At 36.6% G+C, this 24,499-nt stretch overlaps 1 protein-coding gene across 7 annotated transcripts in view; it reads right to left on the reverse strand.

Annotated features, from left to right (window-relative positions):
• Positions 1-24,499, reverse strand: part of cdc42bpaa (CDC42 binding protein kinase alpha (DMPK-like) a) — a 56,279-nt gene continuing 31,780 nt past the window's right edge. For 2 of the 7 annotated variants that reach the window (XM_052580163.1, XM_052580166.1), the window contains 26 exons: positions 23,811-24,053; positions 23,624-23,734; positions 22,300-22,547; positions 21,894-21,999; positions 19,128-19,252; positions 17,666-17,771; positions 17,336-17,484; positions 16,629-16,720; positions 16,441-16,517; positions 16,061-16,099; positions 15,302-15,421; positions 14,962-15,024; positions 14,528-14,633; positions 14,300-14,436; positions 13,940-14,079; positions 13,783-13,864; positions 13,442-13,661; positions 12,428-12,490; positions 11,730-12,329; positions 10,905-11,002; positions 10,660-10,744; positions 10,189-10,312; positions 8,768-8,885; positions 7,444-7,561; positions 5,886-6,046; positions 1-3,645 (listed from right to left, as the gene is read on the reverse strand). In XM_052580163.1, coding sequence (XP_052436123.1) covers positions 3,514-3,645; positions 5,886-6,046; positions 7,444-7,561; positions 8,768-8,885; positions 10,189-10,312; positions 10,660-10,744; positions 10,905-11,002; positions 11,730-12,329; positions 12,428-12,490; positions 13,442-13,661; positions 13,783-13,864; positions 13,940-14,079; positions 14,300-14,436; positions 14,528-14,633; positions 14,962-15,024; positions 15,302-15,421; positions 16,061-16,099; positions 16,441-16,517; positions 16,629-16,720; positions 17,336-17,484; positions 17,666-17,771; positions 19,128-19,252; positions 21,894-21,999; positions 22,300-22,547; positions 23,624-23,734; positions 23,811-24,053 — 3,663 coding nt within the window. In that variant the 3' untranslated portion in view covers positions 1-3,513. Of the gene's footprint in view, positions 3,646-5,885; positions 6,047-7,443; positions 7,562-7,972; positions 8,362-8,767; positions 8,886-10,188; positions 10,313-10,659; positions 10,745-10,904; positions 11,003-11,729; positions 12,330-12,427; positions 12,491-13,441; positions 13,662-13,782; positions 13,865-13,939; positions 14,080-14,299; positions 14,437-14,527; positions 14,634-14,961; positions 15,025-15,301; positions 15,422-16,060; positions 16,100-16,440; positions 16,518-16,628; positions 16,721-17,335; positions 17,485-17,665; positions 17,772-19,127; positions 19,253-21,893; positions 22,000-22,299; positions 22,548-23,623; positions 23,735-23,810; positions 24,054-24,499 lie in introns of those variants that run through there. The other 5 variants (XM_052580170.1, XM_052580164.1, XM_052580168.1 and 2 more) reach the window with 5 other exon arrangements.

Here is a 24,499-nt window from a genome sequence, read left to right on the forward strand (position 1 = left end):
TTTTGTAGTTCCCAATTTTATTGAAATAGTCCGATAATAAGCTTTCCATGTGAAAAGTGGTGTCCAAACCAATACAAATAACAGTACTCCACCTTAAATACACTTGTGCAAAAAAAGAAATAAGAAAAGGTCTACATTGCAGTATGGAGTAATTCATGTTCACGTCCCAACCATTCAATAAAATACAATAAAAATAAAACAATTCAGCCGTACAGTCCTTAAAACAAGTGATTACACCTATGACATGCAAATCTGTACACAGTCTTACAAAAATCAAAATCAAGAAGAAATTATATATGATATGAAGTAGCAATTCACTAACAAGGCAAATGAAATCCTCATGTGAAATGCAAGTGTGAATGTGTCTTTTAACAAATCTCCAGTCATCATCTCTCATTCTACCTACACTGACCAGTTTACACTGATCTAAGAAAACTAAGGCACCTCCCGTTCTAATATTGGTCTATTCTGTACTAAGTAACAGTCCTAAAGATCAAACGACGTCTTGTCATTTCTACCATCTCGATCTCCTCCATGCAAACATATAATCATTGGTTCTAACATACCTGAGAACATTTCAAACAGGTTTCCTGTTCATGTTAATACCATAACCCTGGCAATTTTTTTCTAACCCGTTACAGCCTTATTAGAATAAACCTGTATTATGAATATTATTTTTTTTGTTTGGAGTTAACCATGATCATGGATTTGAGCAAATGCTTAACTAAGGTCCCGAGTGATATCTGAGCTCATTGTAAAATGTATGTGCCGAGTTCGCTCCACAGTGAAGGTTTCAATAGTGCTTGCATATAATGAAACATACTAAATGCTGGCAATACTAGAATTAATAAAACCACAGTTACATATGCACAAACTTTCATTACTTCTGTACTTGGATGTGCTTCAATACTGAAAGGTCATACATTTTTTCAGCGTACTTTAAAAAGAATAGTTCACTCAGAAATAAAAAAAAAAAAAAAATTCTGTCATTCCAAACCTTTACTCTTATCATATTTTATGTTAGAGTTTTCAACAATATTTAATTTCAAGTAACATTTGTTTTTTGAAAAAAATATTAATAATACATACGGCTACAAAGTGTAGTCCATTACTGATTCCAAATTACAAGATAAAAGTTGTAATCAACAATGTTATCTGTTACAGATCACATTTTAGCTAATATAATCTGACTACTTTTGCTTTACTTTATTGGACAAAGCAAGCTATAAAGGTTTGCAAAAACAACGGTGAGTAAATATACATTTCGATTTTTGAGTGAGCTATTCCTAAAAACAATCTGGAATATTTGGGAATTCAGAACAGCATCTAGATATACAATGAGCGTTATAAATATGCTTTGCAAAAGCAAGCAGTAATGCATGTGAATAATTCCTAAATGCCATTTAGTGTATGTAACCGGACAGAGGGACAGCTGAAATTGTTGTGCTGATGAGGTTCTGTAGGAGTCGTAATGGCTTTGCTCTCTAATCTGAGGTATTCTGAGGTTCAGGGATGTTTGATAGTCTGACCCTGCATGTTTAAAACATCACTACAGCAGCTTTACTGTACATCCTCGATTTATTTATATTAATATCAAATGACCTAATCTCCGGCTGGTCCTCGGGGTCCCAGTTTATCCATTATGTGTTAGAGGAAGTATTGGAGCCCTTTAAATGCTCCACCTGATGAGTTTAGGGTTTGCGCTCTCAATCTAGTGTTCCAGGTTTCACTACATGTTATATTCACATGTACATCTTAGGCAAAGTTTGGTTTTTGTGAGTTGGAAAACAAAATCATAAACCACAAAATAAAATACTAAACGAATAACAACTGACATTAATATTTAAAGAAAAAACGTCTTTGGAAACAGCATTATTGCTTCGGTAACAGAACCGTGAAGCACAGATGTAGGCAAGAGTAACATGAACAAGGCTGCAGTGAATCTCGGTTACATTCAGCACAACAGCTTATTTATGATCACATGACTGTACGTGTTTACATATCTTGATTTGTCTGAATGATAGATCTTGCTCACAATATGCAACAACATTCATGAAACACTAGGAGACTGCTTTCATGTAAATTGTTCTTAGGAAACATTCTTGCGTCAGTTTTGTTAAATATTGCTTGATTTAAATTTCATTCAACAATGCACTAAATTTAAGACTGCCACCCTCGGGAATATTGTATTTAATTCAAGTGTACACCATGTTTTTTTAACAAGCATTTTCATTGTAGCTTTCTCTATCTCACATTCCATGCAACAATTCACTCAAAAATTTTTTCAAACAATTTTATGATAGTCTTGTTCAAACGACAATTTACGTATGATTGATTTAAGACCTTGTGGCGAAATTTAATGGCAACCTTGTGAATCTTGCATTGAATGTGACAATTTATGCAAGAACGGTTTTATAAAATGTTATTGCAAGCTTGTAAATCTTGCATTCAATGTGAAAGTTTACAATAATTGTTTTATGAACAATATACCTTGCTTTCAGTTCAATAATATACAAACCGATTTTATGAATGTGAATGCAACAATTTACACAGCAATGTTTTTATGAAAATTTTCACTGCAAGCTTGTTTACGTCATATTCGATGGAAAATTGTAAAAAAAAGAATGGCTTTACGAACAATTTACACAAAAACTGTTCTCCATGTGTTTTATGAATGAGGCCCAATTTTTTTATGTAGTGTTCCCTTGCAAGTCTTGACAATTTTAGTGGAATTATGAAAAACTATCATCTTGACAAAATAATGCTTAAATTGACAAAATTTCTGAATAATTGACTAGAACCTTGACATGGAAGAAGCCTCTCTCAAAGCCAAGTCACTTATTTAACAACAGAATATATATTATACTCTACTTAAACTCTATTTACATTATTGAACTCAGAATCTATTCTTGAACTCTGACCTCTGACTGTGATGGTCAGCATGGCACTGGAGGGTAGAGGCTGAGTTATACAGTAGTGCCGCTCTATCGATTGGGGCTGAGCTCAATTGAAGTGTTCATGTTTTATCACATGGAATGGAATGCCAAGAACAGTTTCCCATGATCCTCAATGAATGTTTTCATGATCTTTAGTGTTATGTGTTTAAATTAATATCCCCCCCGGTCCATTAAGACTTTTTTCTTGTGTTAGATGAGGCACACTTGTCAACAAACACAGATAAATTCACGTTAAAGCTCTGTGTTTGTCATTTTTGACCGCGTCCACACCGGTGGCGGTAGGTGATGAGCTACACTCAGTGGTCTGTTCCCCCATCCAACACAGGAACATTGGTGATGGGTCCACTCAATAGGGATGTAAGGTGCACAGTAATGTGTGTGTGTGTACAACAATCACACGTGTAATGCATATGCACACCAATACATGCAAACACACACACATCTGGGCCCAGTGGCGTGTTTGGGAATATGATGTATAAGGAGTCAGCTCTCGGTCTCAGGTATATGCCTGACTCTCTCTGGGCCCCACAGGAAGTCAGAAGGAAGAGGGCAGGGCTCATGTCTCCCAGCCCAGGTGATCATCACGCTCCAAAGACCGAGTCTTGCTCTTGTGTGGGGATGAAGGGCTCGGTGGGCCGCTCAGGTTGGAGCTGTTGGAGGCTGTGGAGTGACGTGGAGAGTCTGAGTCCTAAAGTTAGGACAAGAGGGAAAAGTTAGTGACTAAGCTTTGTTTTAATTCTGTAGACTTTAGGTTTTCTTGTCTATTTCGGTCAAACATCAGTCTTTTCAGGCCAAAACTAATCAATGATATGTTTATAAGGATGTTAAATAGAGATGTTCAAATCAACATTTTCAAAGTGAGTGAAATGTCTGAATGACTAGACGGAGTTAAAGAAGCTTGTTTGGGATCATGTGACCAGACACACATATGAGTAATTAGAATAAATAGTAAAGGTTTGAAGATTTTTTTTAAACAAATTAATATTATGATTTCTTCACACTATTTATTTAATAAATAGGGTGCATTAAATAGATTGAAAGTGAGAGTAAAAATGTACGTTACAAAAAAAAAAACATTTAAACATTCTATTTTTTTTTTATTTCTCTATTTAGATTTTGAAAATCCTCAAGTCCTGAAATGCATCACTGTTTACACTGAAATATTAAAGCAGCACAACAGGTTTCAGGATTAGTAATAAGAAATGCTTCTTTAGCAACAAATCAGAACATGATAATGATTTGAACGATCGTGAGACACTGAAGACTGGAGTATTGATGCTGGAAATTCAGCTTTTCAACAGAAATAAATAGCAATTTACAATATATTCATGGAAAAGTTATTTTAAATTGTAATATAGTTCACAAAATTACTGTTTTACTTTATTTTTGATTAAATATATACAGACATCTTTCAAAAACATTTAGAAATAATCATAAAAAAAAGGAAAAAGTGCTTTTTGCATAATATCAGGGATATTGCTCACTTCAAAAGATTTGATGTCCAACTGTAATTGCCTTGAAATGTATTATTGAAGGTGCTGAATTCATTAGAAGTATGGCTTTGAAGGCTGTAGTGACAGTGCTTTAAAGATGAGGAATTTAAGAGACTTAACTGAGGTGGTGGTTTCATGTGAAGTCTCACTGGACTGCTAAATCCAGTTGAAATCTCTAAAAACATGTCTCTAAATTCTTCCCTTTAATTTAATACTCAACATCACTAATTTCCTAGTTAGTAGTAGCTGTGACTATTCTGGTCCGTCTGTTATATTCAAAGATAAATGCTGTAACTGTGGTATAAATACTGAAAAGTTGAAACTAGAAAACAAATTGAAATGACCAATCAAAATTGCTAAAAATAAGATACTTTACTGCATAAAGTATGCATACTGCACACTCAAAATTTACTTAAACCGTATCTGAAAATATTGATCCATTTTCTTAGCTGTTGGCACATTTATTGGTTGACGTGGTCATCTCTAAATACCCAAACAGCATCCCATTAAACGGTCTATTACTAGCTTGAACAACCACGACATCAATCCTCCTCTTCATAATATAAAGTGGATGGATAAAAGGTGCTATAATGATACATTAATGCTATTACTAAAGCTAGCAAATGCTGTACCGTTCCCACCACCTACACAGATCAAACACGCTTTTAACAAGGAGACAACTCAACTAACCCATTTCCTCCATCTGAGGTCTAGGATGGAGCTACAGGGTTCAGATCTGGGGGAACTGGGTCATGTATGTTACCTTTAGCTTACTAAGCAGGGTCCTTAAAGCCCTTTTCAGATCAGGAGTCTTCTCTGTGGTTGACACTCCTGGACACTAAAGAGTCACACACATCACCCACACGTCATTATGGAGTCGATGTGCACTGAGTCAAACGTGGGGCTGAGATGCAGACTGCATGTGTGTGTGTGGGAGGAGTGTTAGCAGGTCAACACCTCAATCTGTGGATATGCGTCACTTCACACACTCAACACATGCATATAGCGTGAGAAAGAGAGGATAGAGACCCTCCAAACACATTTTTGCAGGTGAAGCAGAATGGATGCCTGGAATTGTATAACACACTTCTAGTGCTCTCTATAGAGTTTAGCGGTGATCAGCGGCACAAAGAGCTCCAGGAGTGAAACTTTTACCTGCTTTGATCAGTCTGGAGGTTGTATGAACGTTAAATCAACATTCACAAAAAGAACACTAAAATACACCTTTTGAAATCCCACTGGACTTGTCATTTGTAAAATTGAAACATTTCCACGACTACAGATCTCAGTAGCATTTATTTTATCCATAGGGAGCCATATTTTTTAGCAATAAACAAGTCTAGTTTTTCAAATACGTTAAGGTATTTTTAAGAGTGTTTTCAGAAACAAAAGGCATCTGGAAAAGCAGGCACTGACAACTGTTGCTGGTACTGACCTCTCTGTCAAATTGGGACAGGGGAGCATCACCCCCGCAGTCCATGCCTCCTCCGGACGACAGCGAGCCATCAGAAGGTGACGTCATCTGCCGTTTGGTGGAACCGTAGCTGCCAACGGAGGGGTCCTGTCTCAGTGCACTGCCATTTTGAGAAGAGGAGCCTGGGATATGGAACAGACATCAACAGATCTTAAAGACCTGAAAAGTTTGAATAACACTATGTCTGGCCCAATATCAATTAAAAACGTTAAATTTCAAAGTAAAAAAAGGAACATCCGAAAGTTCAAAAGAGTGTCCAAAAACTCAAAAAGAATGTTGTAAAGTTAGAGCATAAAAAAAAAATGTTTGGAAGTTCAAAAAACAGATCGAAAGTTCTAAAGACAATTTGAAAATTCTAAATACAGTCTGAACATTCAAAAGTTTGAAAATTTCAAAACGAAATGAAACAGAACTTGTCAGTTCTTCATCAGCTGTTCTATATTCAAATGTCCCTAAACAACAGAATGACCCATCTGACAACATGTACGTCACTTTTAATTTACTTTCAAAATATCATAATTGTAACCCAAATTGAATATTAGGCTTATGTCCTTTAAAACAGGCACTGTTGTTCTAAATGTCCAATTTAACTTGTTTTTTCTCTCTTAAAGGGGAGAAATGATGTTGCTAAAAAGAACATTATTTTGTGCATTTGGTGCGATGCAATGTGTTTATGTGGTTTAAGGTTCAAGAAACACATTATTTTCCAAATAGTGTACATTATTGTTTCTCCTATATCCCCCACCTTTCTGAAACACGTAGATTTTTTACAAAGCTCATCGTTCTGAAAAGCGAGGTGTAAGCTGATTGGCTAGCTATTCAGTGCATTGTGATGGCCGAATGCCTCAAGCGTTTGACGGAAATGTTACACCCCTTACTATACTGTGATGCCTTGTGTCCAATAAAACCCATCACAAACAAGGCATTTGTTGCATCCAGTGGGGACATAATTACTGATTATAATGACTTGTACCCTCTTTTTACACGTTGCGTATCACATTGTGTAAACATAAAACCATGTCTGCATTTGTGATCGGAGAAATGACAAACAACAAGCGCTACTCTACACTGCTCAAACTCGCATTTAAATCATCAGTGGCAAATTCTTTAAATATGTAAACAGATTGTCCTTGCAAAGGCTGAATTGCTGCACATTTTAGAAACAGACAACGGCTGTAGCATACTCACACATGAAACAGTCCTGAATATTTGGGTTGAACTGTTCTGCAACATTGCTGTAAATACATTGCTTTTTTCTTTGTGTGAACATTTGGGCGGTGTTGTGCAAATCTTCCCACATAGTGACGTAGACATGTGGGTGCGTGTTTGAATGAGCCGTTTTATGTGATTGTGGTTTACTCTTAAATGTTATAAAGAATATCTCTTTGGGTTTGAGACTTCAGTCTTTGCAACTTTAAAGATCCTCTTTATGCACCAAGAGCTTGTTACACTCTCTATAGAGAAAGGAAGAACTGAAATCCCCATATCTCTGTCCATGAACACATCTTTCAGTACTCACGTGTGCCCAGGCCGCTGCTGGCACTCATAGATCGTCCCGGTTCAGGCCTGGCCTTGCTGATGGAGGGGATACTGACGGATGCTCCCAGGACACCACGGCTCTCCTGAGGACGCACATTCTGAGCAACAAAAACACAGAAAAAATCTCTTACATATTACTGAAATAAAACAATCAATAACTTTACAAAGCAGGGGTAGACCGTACATAATCTTAAATTATATAACGAGGGGGAAACTAAATTATTTTCTCAGTTTTTGAATTATCTACATAAAATAAGCAGAAAACACAATCCTTCGTTCCCATGTATGAAACCCCATGAAAAGATAAAAGTTTCTTGTAGCTTATAAACAATATCTGTTAGCTTTGAGGTCATACTTTATTTAATACAATTATTAATATTTAATATAAATATTAAATATATAACTTATACTAATATCCATATTATTTAAATTAACAATAAAAATTAATAAAATAAACAAAATTAAATTTGCATTCAATTTTTTTTTAATTGCCAATATATATACATTTAATAATAAAGGTTAGAAATTAAATAAAAATGAAGGGAGGGATGATTTAGCATGCAAGAATCAGATTGTAAATTGAGAATATTACATGTAACTGATGCAGGTGGAAAAAAAATGGAACAGATTTGTTTAAAGAATCTGAAAGTGAGCTAATGCATGTCCTCTTCAGAGAACAGATGGAGTGTATCTGTGTATGTCTCTCTGGTCCTACCAGAGAGCAGATGGAGGCGGGGGTCCCGGGGGCGGAGCTGAGGGACAGGGAGTGGGAGGAGAGAGGGGAGGAGTCCTGGAACAGGAAGTTGTCAGCAGAGGTGACAGTCATGTGACAGACATGCTCAAAGCTTGTAGGGATGGAGATGAGGCGCAGATGAGGAGAGGGGAGAGGAGAACCGGGCTGCAGCCGAAACCCAGGAGGAGCAGATATAGAGAGAGATGGAGGAAAAAGAACGAAAAAATAGAGATGCATGCAACAGTTTTCTGCTCAGTACTGGTGTAAATAAGAAGAGGAAGAGGTGAGGTCATTTAAACGACAACATGAAAGCAAAATTGACCCTACTTCATAAATGTGGGTTATTCTAAAGGAAATAAAACTGTAGCAGCTTCACATAAAAAAAAAAAAAAAAAAGTCAAATGTGGTTTTATGTTGTCTTTCAATCAAGCTCATCTATAAATCGCAAATAATAACTGTGAACATGGCTCATGCTCATTAAAACAGCTCTTAGAAACAGATGGATGGAGGCGTAGAGAAGCGGGAGAAGAATATGAGAGGTGACGTTCCTCCTGCTGTTAGCTGCTCCTACCATTGGCAGATTTTTCAGGCTGTGGATCCCGTCTCCCGGGCCCATATGAACCACATGGTTGAAGTTTGTTGGGTTGGAAATGAACTTATTCCTCATTTCTGGGTTTTTCAGCATCACCCTAAAGAGCATAAACAATGCAGTGAGACCCACAGCACACTCAAAACTAGAATAGTTCAAGAAAAATTGCAAACGTGAAACTTGGATTACAGTTAAGGCCCTTTCACACTGTACTGAAACGTGAGCTATCAAACTGGCTCAGCGTTTACCTCTTTAAATAGTCATATTGATTTCACAGAAACTTTTGCACAATGTTGAAACTGTAATCAGTTTATTCATTTATTTCGGTTTTAAGTGTTTTGTAACAGCCAGCTTTAAACTTGCATGACATTTTTCACACAGCTCAAGTGGAAGAGCATTGCGTTAGCAAGCGCAAGGTTGGGCGTTCGAATCCCAGGGAACACGTTAGGAAAATTGTTAGACAATGCAATGGAAGTCACTTTGGATAAAAGTGTCTTCTAAATGCATAAATGTAATTTAATTTAATATAAGGGCTACACGTTAAAAAAGGACACTGTGATATTTTGTTTTTGTCTAATATATATCGCTATTTGAAAAAAAGAAAAAGAAATTTTAAACAGGTTACTTGAATAGCTATATTAAGAATGAATTCATTAATTGTAAGCTTAGGGTGATTTTGTTTAATTTATTTTATTTTTTCTTTCAATTCATGTTTTTATTATTTATTATCTATTCATATTTGGAGGGAAACAATAAAACAATGTTTACAATAACCAAATCAAACTTAACTATTTTAAAATCTGAAAATGAAATGAAAATAAAAATAATAATTTAAACATTATATTATAATAATACTGTAAAATAAACCATGTAAAATAAATAATAAACAGTGTAATTTTAAAGTAAATAATAAAAAAAAATTATATTTATGCCTTAATTTCTCTCTCTTTTTTTTGTTTTTAATCGTAAACCATCCAACTTTATTTTTATGGGTAGCTGTTTTCTGATTCTGAAACACTATTATGAACTACATGCATATAAATCCTGCACTTTACAGTGAAATCAGTAAAAAAAGAAAAATTATGTATTTCATGCATTTCATTTATTTATTAAAGCATATATTTATTTAAATCAATGAAGATGGGCTGCACAATATAATGATTTTTTTTTTTCATATGGTTTAATGCCATTGTCAAATTCCTGTCATTTTCTCATTAATTAAATTAATGACAGCCTTCAAATCCATTCGATTTTGATATTTCGTGTAGACCTACTTTGTAAATATGCAAAGAAGAACATTAAAAATAAAAATTATGATTAGTAAGAACATTAAACTTAATCCCCAGGGGTTAATGGTTTCCTTTGGAAGTCACGATGTTAGTGTAGTTAGGCTTGAACATCACCTCCTCTGCAGAGCTCTCTCCTCCTCCGGCACACGGAACGAGAAGCGGCGTTTGCTCGTCATACTGCGCACCATCTGTTTGCGGCTCTTATCAGATGTCTCTGGCACCACCAGCTCATCTCCCTCTGCACATCATTACACAGAACACAAAGCATTACACACATTTCACAACACATAAAACAACAACTTTGTTACATCACATATGCATGAGCTGATGCACACTATTCACAAGACGCAGCATTTTAAGCCAGTTCTTTACATTTTCACAACAATATGAAATCAAATTGGTCCCTATTCTCTTTCTAATGCATGCAAATCATTAAGAAAACAATCTGCATTGAAAATATTATTCAAAATGCATTAGCTTTGTTTTCTCTTTCTCTGAAACATATTTATTTCCTGTTGAATATGCATAAATACTTGGGGTGGGAATATTCAGAAGCTGGATGAGCAGCTGTAGGGAGCGTCTCACCTGCTGTCTTGTTTTTAAAGTAGATGAGCCGTACGGTCTCCAGCCCCAGCAGGTTCAGAGAGCCATCAGCGTTCAGAGGATGAACCTGCAATGCAGGCGACCCACAGCTCATTAACACACCGCACTTTCATTTACCACCTGCTTCGACGTATATATTTATTTCAGAGACTCTGAACTCTCTCTGGAAGACGTCTGTCTTTCTTATAATCTGTTTTTTAATTTATAAAGATAAATGAAAAATGTACCCTTTTCAAAGGCATCGTTTGAATCCACTCCATAGTGTTGACGTCGAATACATCCACTGCATTCTCACTATACACTGACAGATACGGTGCATTATAACCTGCAAGACAAGAGTCACAGAAAACTCTTTTAATTTTAAATTTTGTTAAAAACACTAACATTAAGTGTGAAAAGCAATAATCTTTACAAACACCACTAACTATTAAGCAAGCTTTCCAACACATGCAAATAAACAATCTTTATGACTGTCATAAACTATGAGCAAGCAATTACAACTAGGCGCAAATTCTCAATTTGAGTGCCTAGAATTTTTTTATTTTTATAAAATCATGTATTATACAGTACATTTCAAATATTTATTATACTATACATAAACCCAAGATCTATTTTTTATTTAAATAAAATAGTTAAACTTTACATCAAAACAATCCAAAAATATTACTTTGCCTACAATTTTTAAATTATACCTCATTATTTTCATATATCATTATATTAGACTATACGTATCAATAATATATATTTAAAAACATATAAAAATATTATTAAACATATTTTTATATATCATACTGTTTTATACAATTGTATTTATGTAATTAAAATACATAATACTATATAAGACGACAGAGTTTTTTAAGATAAATGACTATAAGATAAATAGATGTCAGATCACAGTATTAAAATTTAGGCTTGTTGTGTAGTTCACGTTTGATGATGGAAATGTAATGCATTATTTCAAGTGCAGTAATTTCATCTTGAACCTTGTGGATTGGTATTACCATACTGTAAACAAGTGAACACAAGCCACAGAAACACAGATGGTCACTCACGACATGCGGAGGGTGTAGCAGGCCACATCAGTTCCTGTTGTCGAGACCGTCTGCCCTGACAGTCCACGTACACGCCGATACTGCTGAAGCACAGGAGCAGCTCTTTACTGGAGATCTCCACTGCGCAGAGAGCCTCCAGGTTCTGCAGCTGGATGAAGCCCAGGGTGTGATCGTCAGGGTGGAGGAGGGTGGAGGTAGTTGCATCCCCCTGAAGATTATAACGCAGGAACCTGGACTGGAAGCCCACGCAGAGCTTGTCGCCCTGGAGCCCCATCCACTGCACGGATCCCGGGACGGGGATATCCCGCAGCTTCCGATGACGTGTTTTGCTCTTGTTGAGCTCGAAGATCATCACCTTGTCAGGTTTTTTCATGGACACAAAGAGATACGTGAGCGATCCTTGTCTGATCGTGCCCGAAACCAGAGTTTGGCAGCCTTTGGTCTCCGCTATCTTGGGAAACTCGGCCTCACGGTCATCCAGAGACGCCATTGGGTAGAGCCGCACATGCCCGTTTCGACCCGATATCACAGCGATCAACTGTTCGGATGGGATCAACTCAATCTGATGGACCTTTTTATTGTCTCCTACCTTGATAATCTCTGTGAATAAAAACATATAAACAGAAAGTGGCAAAGAAATGCAGTGAGTCACCTATGAATGCAGCACAGTGAAGTACAGTAAACTCAGATACACTTACCATCTTTGGTAATATGAATAATGTACAACCCCTCCTCATTGCCCAGGGCTATCCTCTCATGATCTGCAGATAAACAGAAACGTAGATAAAAATAAACTGAAAGCAGAGTTTAATAAAGCAAGGCTGGACTGAAATCGACTAGTGGTGGACTAGTTGTGTAAATTGTTATTTTTCAAAGGAGGATTTTGCTTCTGATGTAAATATGTTGTTGAACATTAGCTCAATTGTGTTGAACCTAAGTTGTCTGTCTGAAATAAACTAAAATAAAAAAATTAAAAAAACTAAAACACTAGAACTAAAAGGAGGATTTTTCTTACCCTTTTGAAATTCTAACATTCAATGTATCATGTAATTATTAAAAACAATTCAGACTACCTTTATATATTATTATTTTTATTCATTACATTATATAATACACACACACACACTCAAACACACATACATATATATAAATATATATATATATATATATATATATATATATATATATATATATATATATATATATATATAAAATTCTATTTCTATTCTATTTATAGTTCTAATTCTATTCTTTTAAAAAAACTAAATACCTTTCTAATCTTTTTGTATTCTATTTTCTGTTCATTTATTATGCAATTGTATGTGTGTGTGTTTGTGTGTGTGTGTGTGTGTGTGAAAAGATCTCTAACACTAGCTTGCTCTATTCTATTCTCTGTTTTCTAAAATTATTTAAAATCCCATGCTACGTGTACTGTGTTAAGCTAACTGAGACTTGTTATAGCACTTATATATCATTGCTCTTTTTGTTTTTTTTTGATTGCTTCCACTGTCTTCATCTGTAAGTCGCTTTGGATAAAAGCGTCTGCTAAATAAATAAATGTAAAAATGTAATATATATATGTGTGTGCGTTCTGTGATATAATAATACATAATGAATATAGAATTATAATAAATAATAATATAATTCTATAATATAATGAATAATATAAAATATAATGAACCAAGATTATTGGTGCATGTGGTTGACTGTACCTATAATAGCAGCAGACTGTGTGGATTTGATGAGAGGCAGTGCACTGTCATACGCTTCTTTAGGGAAGTAAACAAAGCGTTCTTTCAGTTTGCTCTTCTTCAGCAGACGGTGCAGCTCGTTCAGGAGGCCGACCCACTTGGTTCTTTCCTGATCGCTGTCAGCCAGAATCAAGATGGAGCATTTCTTATTGCTGGATGCAGAGAGCTGGGATGCTGTCACCTGCAGGAGAGGAAGAGGAGGACAACTTTGAAATGCATCACCTGTATTTATTTTTAAATTACAACATAAAACTTATCAATATAAAGTTGTGTTAAAAACAAAAGTGGAAAAAAATACTCACCCTAAAAATACAGGGAATGTCCTTTCTATTCGCATGAATGACATCTGATTCCAAAACTGAGCTAACAGAAAACTCCTCATCCCTGAACCCAAAAGAGAGAGATTTAGCTGTCACGCAAACACAGAAATCAGATGTTTGCTTTGAAGCCCTCACTGACCTCATGTCAATGACCTGGTTCACCTCAACACCAGGCTGAGCAGCTTTGCCCTCTGGGAGATCATATAAGAAGAGCTTGAAGTCACAGACTACAGCGATGGCCCTCTGCCATCCCTTCTTCACACCTAATGGTTTGGGGACCTGAAAGAAAAGAGCTCAGAATTAGCTCTCAATTAATTGGGATCTCCTAATATATATCCAATACAGTATCATCTTTCACTGTTTTTGTTTTTTTATTTTATAGGATGAAATTATACCTTTCCAACTTATGTCTGGTGCATTTTGCAAGCTACATTTGTATCTGCTAATTGTTCATTATGATCACAAAACTTTCATGGGTATTTAAAATGAAGCTTCTTACCCTGACATGGCCCTCATAAGCTGTGCCGATGCCCTTCTGGGGGTCGATACCCAGCGGTCCTTTGGTTTGATCCGCTGGGATAGGACACACAGCAGGAGCTTTGTCCGCACACGTCACGTGACAGGAGAAGTTACAGACTGTAGGAGGAGTACAACAAGGTGAACGCCAATCTTATCGCTATCTACCATATCCATGACAGCCTCAGCTGCTGCTGTGGTGACCTCTCACCTTCACACGTACAGCCCTGTCGGATAAGTCCCACCATCAGAGACGTACACTGGTTACATTTAGTGGGTGTATTGAAGGTCTTCACCACGAACTGATGGGCTTTTGGCTAAAAAGAGAAATTTAGAACACTATAAATGACAGAATATCAGAATATAGGATTTGACTGATATGAAAGGAGCTAGAATCTTTAAGAAAAGGTTATTTATTGGCCTTAAAGGTTCCATGAAGAGCCTTTAACAATCATATAACTTTTCCAATGCACATAAGGTTCTTTACAGTGCAAAAAGATTCTTTAGATTATTAAAATGTTCACTGAAAGGTTATTTGGAGGACCCAAATTGGTGGTTTTATGGTATCTCTGAAAAAAAGAAAAAACCTCATGGGACCTTTATTTGTAAGAGTGTAGGAGCAAAATAAACAAGTGATTGATTTACTTTAGGTGTGGTGTATCCAGAGCGCATGGGAGTTTGTGCACCTCGTTGTGGCTGATCTACCTGCTAAAAACAGTCATGGATATTAGTCACAACATGCTACCATTCTTCAAGTCTCTTTTCCTGAATGAATGAAGCTCTGTTCTAAAACCTACTGATTTCAGATTCATAATGCATCACAGTAAGGTGGCATCCCATGCATTTATTGTGGCTAAGGCAATCCCAGAATGCACATCGACAAGCATCATCCACAATGGCAGTGGAATATACTAAGTTTCTACATTATTAAGGTTCAAAACAGAGATTCAGCATTGCTAAAGGGGGTCAGAATTTAAAAAGTCACCTCTTGAGATTCCATATCACTTGTGGTGGAGGGTGAGCGAGAGTGGGACGTGACCTGGGATCGTCCATCTTCCTCCCGGGAAGGTGTGTTGGACAGGCTGAAGTTATCGATGGAGTCGATCTATTGAGAAGGATAGAAAAAAGGAAATGTTTAGAGAACAGATCCAGCCATACCACAAACCCATGAGCAGCAGATGGAAAACACAACGACAGCATTTAGACCCAAGACATGCCTGCTACATGGAACACAACAGGCTGTGTGAAAACACATCATGCACATTAGCAGCAATTTGACAGGACAAAGGTTTAAAAACAATTCCCAAACACCATGTCAATGATGGAACAAGAGCAAAGCATGAATAATGAGGAAATCTGAAACACTGCTGAACACAAACGTCACACATCTTCTTCACACCAAGCTTGACAAGTTTTAGAAACAGCAAACATGAGTTAGAAGTTGAGTCATCAGTTGTGGTATAGAATAAAACCTCCATTGGTAGTGCAAGATGAATAAAACAAAATACTGCATATGTATTAGCCACAGAAAGTGACAGTTTGTAGTCCAAATGTGTATGATGAAGACAAACTGAGATGAAATGGACCCTGAATGTGACAAACAAGCATGTGTACTTGGAAAAACCCTGGGAAATGGGGGTTTATCACTCATGCCATGCAGTAACACCGCAGACATGCATCAAAGTCACACAGTCCAATCATTGTAGGGTTCAACCACTTCACCAAATACACAAAAAGAGCTTACACGTCTGCCTTTGCCGGCCGGCCCACAGACAGTGGAGCGCTTCATCACAGACAAAAACAGACCGATAGGAGAAGAGAAAGAAATAAAAAGAGAGCAAACAATATATGAACACAGAGAACAGGATTCACACACACACACACACACAAACACAAGCTCACTTGCTTTTAAAATTACTGTCTCAAAAGCCCAGAAGCAATAAGCGAGAATGCATTTCACCCAGTAATTTAAACCACACTAAACCATTTAAAGAGAATATGAGAGGAAACAGAAATATCAATAAAAGCTGATTTCCCCTGAATAATAAATGAAAAAGCAGACAGAACAAATTAATGTTACAAAGTCAGTTCCTAAAGCCACATGTAAGTGTTTGAAATGCTTACATCAAACTGATCCAGGGCAGAGGTCGGAGCATTCAGGAATGCCAGGAAGGAATTCTGGGAGTCTTGGTGCTTGACCCCTGAAAAACAGAACATGACTTAGATGTTACATATGTGCAGAAACCGTCTTAACAATATCAGGCCTGTCACTAAAATTTTGCCTGATTGATTTCAAATGTTTGTGTTTTTACCTCTGGACGTGCGCAGACTCTCAGTTTCCTGTTTCAGCCTCTGGATCTCTGCCTGCAGGTCCTGCTTCTTCTTCTCAGACTCCTCCAGCTTGCTGTGCAGAAAAAATATCAGACACAGAATGATGAGCCTATAATATAACCTGATTAATATACCAACATATGGCCTTTTTTAGATCATCAATGCTGGCTAACGGGTCAATTAACATTTTACTGAATTATTAATGGAAGCATAGAGAGATCTTCTGTGTTGTGATACTGATCTGAGAAAAAAAAAAAGGCAACTTGGCACTGCAAACATTTACTACCATTTTTGAGTGCAATGTTGACATCAGATGGATAGAACACCATGTCAAATAAACATTTGCATGGATGAATTGCATGATTTGTTTGCTATAAGATCAATAACTGTTAATTAGAAAACTGATAAATAGTTAAGACTTTAAGGAATTAACAGATATCTAAGTGCATTTTTCATTTCAATCTCTTCATTTATAAAACTCATAAACGATCGTCAAAATTGCACAAAATTGTAACTGGCCATCATGTTCTTCAGATATCGACATTGGTCAAACACATATCCATTGATAAGTAATGCTGATTCTTCACAGCTATTCACCAGAATATCTACAAGAAAACACCTATCAAATAATTTCCTATCGACAGGTATGTCCCATTGGAAGCTTAAAAAGGAGAGATGTATGTTTTACCACTCAGTGGCCATATGTGAGGCTTTGACTTTATTGAGCTCATCCTGGATGGTTTGTTTGGCTCTAATCTCGGCATCAAGTGCAGACTGCAGCTCCAGACGCGCAGACATGTCCAGCTTAGCCAAACGTCTCACCTTCCATGGCATGTCCTGGAAACCAAAACACCCACTGGCTTACAACACACAGTAAGATTTGATGCAAACAATTAAAGTTCAAAAAGAACGCCGTTTAGAATAAACTGCATTACTCGCACATGCTACAGTGCATTTCTAAAACTAAGAACTAAGTTTACAGTCAAGATCAAAGTTTAGTTGTCAAAAGGACACTTACAGTAGCACGTGCACCCAGACTGGCGGTCCTCAGGCCTTCCAGTTCTTCTGTCATCTTAGTGGCCAAAGCCTGCAGATAACCCCGAGCGTCTTTCTCATCACTGACCCTGAGAGAGAAACACAGAGGCTGAGAACTGCACTTACAAAACATCACCACTAGATGGACCCACGGCAACACAAACACCTTGGGTTTGGTGCATAAGTTGCATTAGTGCAATAAAAAAACACTTTTTGGGAAATTTTCATTAAATGTTAAGATTTTCAGCTACTGTGCAAAGAAAACAAAACAAAATGACTTGAGGACTAGCTAAGTATTTGGCTAATGCTATGTCACTCCTGATCAATTCTACACCCTTGCACTTTTGCCTTTTTGGCTTCAAGCTCTGGATTTGTACATCCTGCAAATTTACTGATGCATTTGGTAAAGCCATTAAAATTGGAATCAAGAACTCATCGAAAACCTCAAGTAAAGTTTTTTTGTAAATGCCAATTGTGTGTTTGGAATATCTATAATTTTTGAGGATTAAAAAAAAATAAAACTTGTAGCGACTTCAAAAAAAGACAATCTTACGAATAAAAAGCTACAAGAGGGTCAAAAAGTAAACCAGGGTTTGAGGGCAAAAATGCCATTAAAACAAAAGTGCCAAAGTGCGCCACAAATTTAAGATGTGTGGTCTAAAATGGTGAATTCAATGTTAATTAACAAAATGCATTTCATAATATTGAATGCTATACCTGTCTAGTAATACATTTGTGTTTAGAACCCTTGCCTGCAATGTACAGCAAAGGCAAAATACAGTAACTTCACTATCACTGGAACTAACAAAAAACTGATAGCAATTAACATAAATCTAAGCAAATTTGAACCTGGACACAGGACAGAACAGATCAAAGTCTAAGGCCCCATCCACACGGAGACGCGTTTCTGTGAATACGCACAATTTTTTTATCGGATAGGCGTTTCGTCCACACGGATCCGGCGTTTTCATCAGGTGAAACCGCTATTTTTTGAAACCGGGTCCCAGTGCGGATAAATTTGCGTTTTCGTCTGGACGGCTAATCCGTATATTTTCTGAAACGATGACGTCATCAGCCCACGTCTCCCCCTAGTCAGACACCTCTACGTCACGTAACAGCATCAAAAACATGAACAAACACTGAACGATTATCTTTTTATTAACTAACATTAACACTGATTAATAAATGTATTGTTCCATGTTCGTTTGTGTACCACGCGCAAGGTTTATGAGCATAGTCCAAGTCGTCTTCTCTGTTTTTAGTGTATCTCTGTGGCAGAATTACAGCGCCACATACTGGTCTGGCATGTAAACTACATCATTTTGCGGTTTCGTGTGGACACGGACATTTCTTGAGACGAGGAAAAAAAAAGATTGGATTGGGGTAAGCTCCGTCTCCGTGTGGACGGGGCCTAATAGAGTGTGTGCATGTTGTGTGTTTCTCACCACTGAATGATTTCTGTGATCTGGGCCTCCCAGTGAGCCACACTCTCTTTCTTATCAGTCAGTTCTCTCATCTCCTCCTCCAGCTGTTTGTGACTGCAGCTCAACTTCTCAAATGAAGCCATCATCTACACACACAAAAACATGCTACTGAACATACACACTACTGATCACAACATTTTATTCACCTTTTTTTCACCAAGGACGATTTAAGCTTGCAGGCAAAATGTAGAATATTTAAAGTGAGTGCATTATGAATCCATTTTCAAGCCGTGTATTTGGCTTATCACTACAGTACACCTACAATAAGTTTTTATTATTCTGACTATTTTAGACTGGTTCTACCTCATCATACACATAAGCTACAATGTTCTTTTCTTAGCGCATGTAGTTCTGTTTATTAACCTCTAAAACGGCAAAAGTAATGGACTGCAGCTTTAAATTTGTTCACCAATCCTCATTTGAGGCTTTCACTTCAGCACGATCCATGTAACACAACAAGCTCGAAAACATGTCCATTACCATGTCAGAAAATCACAAACCAATACAGCAATTTGAGGGGCCAAATGCAATTATATGGACCAGAGAGACAGCGACTGGCTCTGATCAGAGCCTGCTGGATGGACCACCATGCAAAGCCACCCGTGTCAACGTAATACCGTAACCACCAAACGCTCATGAATAAGCATGACCCCCTCCATCTGCAAGGACTCGGTTGAGTCCACAGTAAACACGTCTGCTAGTACATGCATCCAGTCAATCTGATTTAGACACTCTCTGTCTTAAGCAAGAGCTGGTGAGGTTGACCACCCTATAATTAGCTAAGCTTGCATTATCCGAGGTTTTCATTTAACACTATGCTCTGACCGAAGCACTGAACCTTCGCTGTGGTCCTCGGGAAAAGAGCTCCAGATTCCTGTCTGTTGATCAGCATATTTTCCTGTGCTTACAAAGCGGGAGGATGCTGACTGACTTCCCAGTAAAACATTGGCACCGTGGACCATCTCTTCAGCACAACGGACTCATGGAAGACCGCAACATTTTAGTCCGCAAATGACAACGGCATGTTTTCTTTCTTTCACAACTGAGTGTTGCCCTCCAAGGGTTCTTCTCTAAACATCTCTAGCTTTGCCGTCAGGCTCGCTGAGAACTACGAAACCGCTACACACACACTACAAACCTTTCTTTGAACCACTCTGTGTGCTTTACACACTGTTTGAAGCACTCAGAAACGATACCCAGAATTCATTTCTGGTTTTAACAAAGAGCATCAACGCTGACCACTAAGACGTGAAGCCCCCTGTCATCTTCAGCGTAATCACCACATCAAAAGCGACGTGGAATCTGTGACTTCAGGCTTCAGTAACATGAGAGGTGGAGGCTGTGGTTTCAGGGTTGTGTATTAGTGTTACACAGCATCCCGGAGCCACTGTAGTGTCACAGTATCCAAGCCTAAAACTACTGGGGCGCCACAAAATAGTAGTACAATTTTACAGTACAATACCCAGCAATGTAAGTACAGCATCTACAATTGTTTGCACACCAAAAGCTTTATTTAAATCTAGGCTGAAATAAGCTAAAGCAATATAGGAACGGGAGGATGACAAATACGTGAGAATCAACTGTAATTCGAGAAGATTTAAGATGACAACACTCATCACAATCTATAAGAAACATCCAAACATGAATAGCACTGAGATACTTCAGCTGGAAATGCAGTTTTTAACCGATTTCACTTTTATAATAGGATGCAGGAAACAGTACATTCAGTGAGAAAATGTTTAAAGACGATTTGATATTATGGTCCAATTCTCGTTATTAAAAAATCTATTAACTACAACTTTTAACTCAAACTTCTAATTTGCTGCTTATTAACAATTCATAAGGTAGTTGTTATGCTTGGGTATCTAGAAGGATTGGGGATGTAGAATATGTGCTTTATAAGTACTGATAAATAGCCAATATGTTAATAATAGGCATGCTAATAAGCAACTAAAGACAATTGGGCCCTATACTAAAGTATACCAGTTAAAAATATTGGAAATTAATGGAAAACAAGTGAGTTACATCAAAATAAAGAGTGTGGCAGCCATAAGTTTTAAAACCTGGAAAAGTTGTGTTTTTAAATGGGCTTTTGGTTAAATGGCTAAAATACTGTTTCTGGTGAACACAACCTCAATATATTGTCAGGTTATATTCTATGATGAAAAACATCAATAATTCCCCACTTGTGATTTAAAAAAACCTCTCCTTGTCTTGAAATAGGCTATTGCTAAAAAGTGGCTAAATGGGACTAAAGGGATTGTAGTTGTGTAGTTTGTTCTTCAAAACTTCAGCTTTTAACTTCTGCTGATTGTACCTCGCCTTCATAATTCATAAAAGCTATATTCATTTATGAACAGAACAAGTAAAAATCATAAACATTTGGTAGTCACAACTCTTGGTAGTCACATTTGGTAGAGTGTAATTTCTTCAATAATCCAAAAGCCAATTGTCTTTTTGTTGAACCAGGTTGATGCAAACTTCGAGACTGGCCAACAAAATTATGTCACCCCTACATGAGTTTCAGTCTGGCTATTGGTTTACTTTATCCAATTGCCTGTGGTTCCTAAGTGACATCATTGGAAAAGAAAAGTCATTTCAGAGGTATATCAGTTGAAAAACGATTTCTTTGAAATAACCTGCATCAGCACATTAAGTAAATGAACTGCTCAATTTCATGTTGACTTTAAGATATCATGACAGCCCTGACAGTGTGTGCATGTTCACCTTGTCAAGTTCGCTGGAAAGATTCTTGTTCTTCTCTGACAGCAGCACTCGCTCTCTCTCGTACTTCTGTTTGTAATCGCTCTTAAACTCCTCTCGTTCGCTTTCGCTGTGAGGGTGAAATGATTTATTGAACATCAGGGTTACTGCACTCAGCATCTAACACACACTGCCAACATACTGACACAAGCCAAACTCCATAACTTATTTCATGGAACATAATCTACACTGTATTTTATTTCTTCCCCTGAAGTCCACTTATAATGTTAGTCAAGGTTCCTTGCACCACAAACGATTGCAATTTAGTTTTACATGACCACATTCCAACCTCTCTGACCCTGAATTATAAAGCAAAATAATAGATGGTGGTATTAAACGAAAGAAAACTCTCTAGCAGTGAGATCAGTACCTGTCTCGACGGGCCTTCTCCAGCTTGTCTTTGAGCATCAGGATTTCTTTCTTTAAGGTGAGCTGCTGTCCCTCTGACTCCTGCAGCTCCTTCTTCAGGTTCTTCAGTTCATTGGCATGTTGTTGTTCTCTGCGTGACACCTCTTCCTCATAGAAAGCGGTCTTGTTCTCCAGGTCTGCTCTTAATTTACTGAGCTCCTGGTGCTGCTCAGGTGACCCAACTCTTGGAGAGCGGCCCACCTGCTTCTGCTGCTCCACCACACAGGGAAAGAAAAGATACAGACCTCTATACAACTTATTTCAAGTTACATGAAAGTAATAATAAAATAGCTCACTGATTAACATAAATAATGCATGAACTATAATAATTTTTAAAAAAAATTATACGTATGCATTATAATAAACAATGTTTGAATTGTAATAAAATTACGCTTTAAAATTAGTCAAACTAAATAATGTATTATCGTAATCTGTATAATGAATTAAAAAGAATAAAACTAATTATATACTTAATTTTATACTTCTATTTAAACAATTTATGAACTATAATAAAATAATGTATTCAAAATCAATTTAATTACATATATTTAAATTATTTACGAATAATAGTGTATTAAAATTAATAAAATAATCAATAAAAATTATTTAACTATTTGAATACTTCTAATATGATAATATATTAAAATGAATAGAAACAACTGATAAAATGACTAATTATATAATTAAATTGAAAATATATATTAATTACAATTAGTGCTGTTGAATGATTAATCGCATTCAAATTAAAAATTTTGTTTACATAATGTGTGTGTGTACGGTGTGTATATATATATATATATATATATATATATACACACATATACATTTAAGAATTATAGTCTAAATATTTATTAAACATATGCATGTTTGTGTTTTTATATATACACAAATCGTATATTTAAAAACTATATGTAATGTATTAATTTATAAAATACACACATGTAAATATTTCTCAAATGTATATATGTATATATAAATACACACATTCATGTATATATTTAAATATACGCAGTTCACACAAATATTTTGTAAATACAAACTTTTATTTTGGATGCAATTAAATCACAATGAATCAATATGACAGCACTTTCATACTGACCTGTGATTATTACTTAATTTATTAAACATTTGAGTCTTTTATATCGCGGTTGTTGTCGTTTAATAAAAACAAGCCAACAAACGTCCCATGCTACTCTTATGCAAATTTCCCCGTGTTCGAAGGCTTGCACTGTTCCTAAAACCCCCTTAACAGTATTTTAAGAGAAGAAGTGTTTATGTACACAAACCTTCATTCCCTCCAGCTCCTCTTCCAGCTGTCTGCTGTACTGCTCACTGCGTTCCCTCAGCTTCTTCTCTTTCTGAGTCTCAGCAGACCACTCTTCAGCCTGGGCCTCCATCTACACACACATCCACAGAGTTCACACACATTTAATGAACAGACTCCTGCAATCAGCCGCTCTCCTCCACACTAACCTCTTTCTTGGCCCGCTCAGCTTTGCGCACTTCTAGCCGCAGCGCCTCCACCTTCTGATTGAGGGAATCCATCTCCTCTTCTTTGTCCCGGAGCTGTCGGGAGAGCCGTTGCTTGTATGACCGCAGCTCTGTCACCTTCTCACTCACTTCGGCAAACTGCTGCATGGCCATTTTCCTCTGGCTGTCCGCCTCCTTCAGCTCCTTCCCCTGAGTCTTCAGCCTCTCTGAGGACTCCTGCAGACTCTGAACAACACAAAGTGGAAATAAGAGACATACTACATCATTTTATCAACTGAATACATTTAAATTATTTATTAATGGTACATTATCAGAATAAAAACCTAATTTAAAGTAATTTATTAATAATTACTTCATAGACTTTTATATTGACTTGTGATTATTGCAAACAAACCACTTATTAATTGAACATTTGTATTATATTGTGGTTGTTGTCGTTTAACAAAGCAAGTCAACAGATGTCTCTAATGACAGAGAATTTGTTAATTATAATAATTATTATTTTGTATTATTATTTATTAGTAGTAGTAGTAGTAAATACATTATTAGTAGCAGTAAATACAAAAGTAAAATAAAAGTTAAAGAAAATAAATCACAAAATAAAAACAGAATATGTAGTATTTAATAAAAATAATATAATTGTAATGTTTTATTTTACATTACAGTTGCAA

This window comes from Carassius gibelio, chromosome B17 (genome assembly GCF_023724105.1).
Source record: "Carassius gibelio isolate Cgi1373 ecotype wild population from Czech Republic chromosome B17, carGib1.2-hapl.c, whole genome shotgun sequence".
Lineage (NCBI taxonomy): Eukaryota > Metazoa > Chordata > Actinopteri > Cypriniformes > Cyprinidae > Carassius > Carassius gibelio.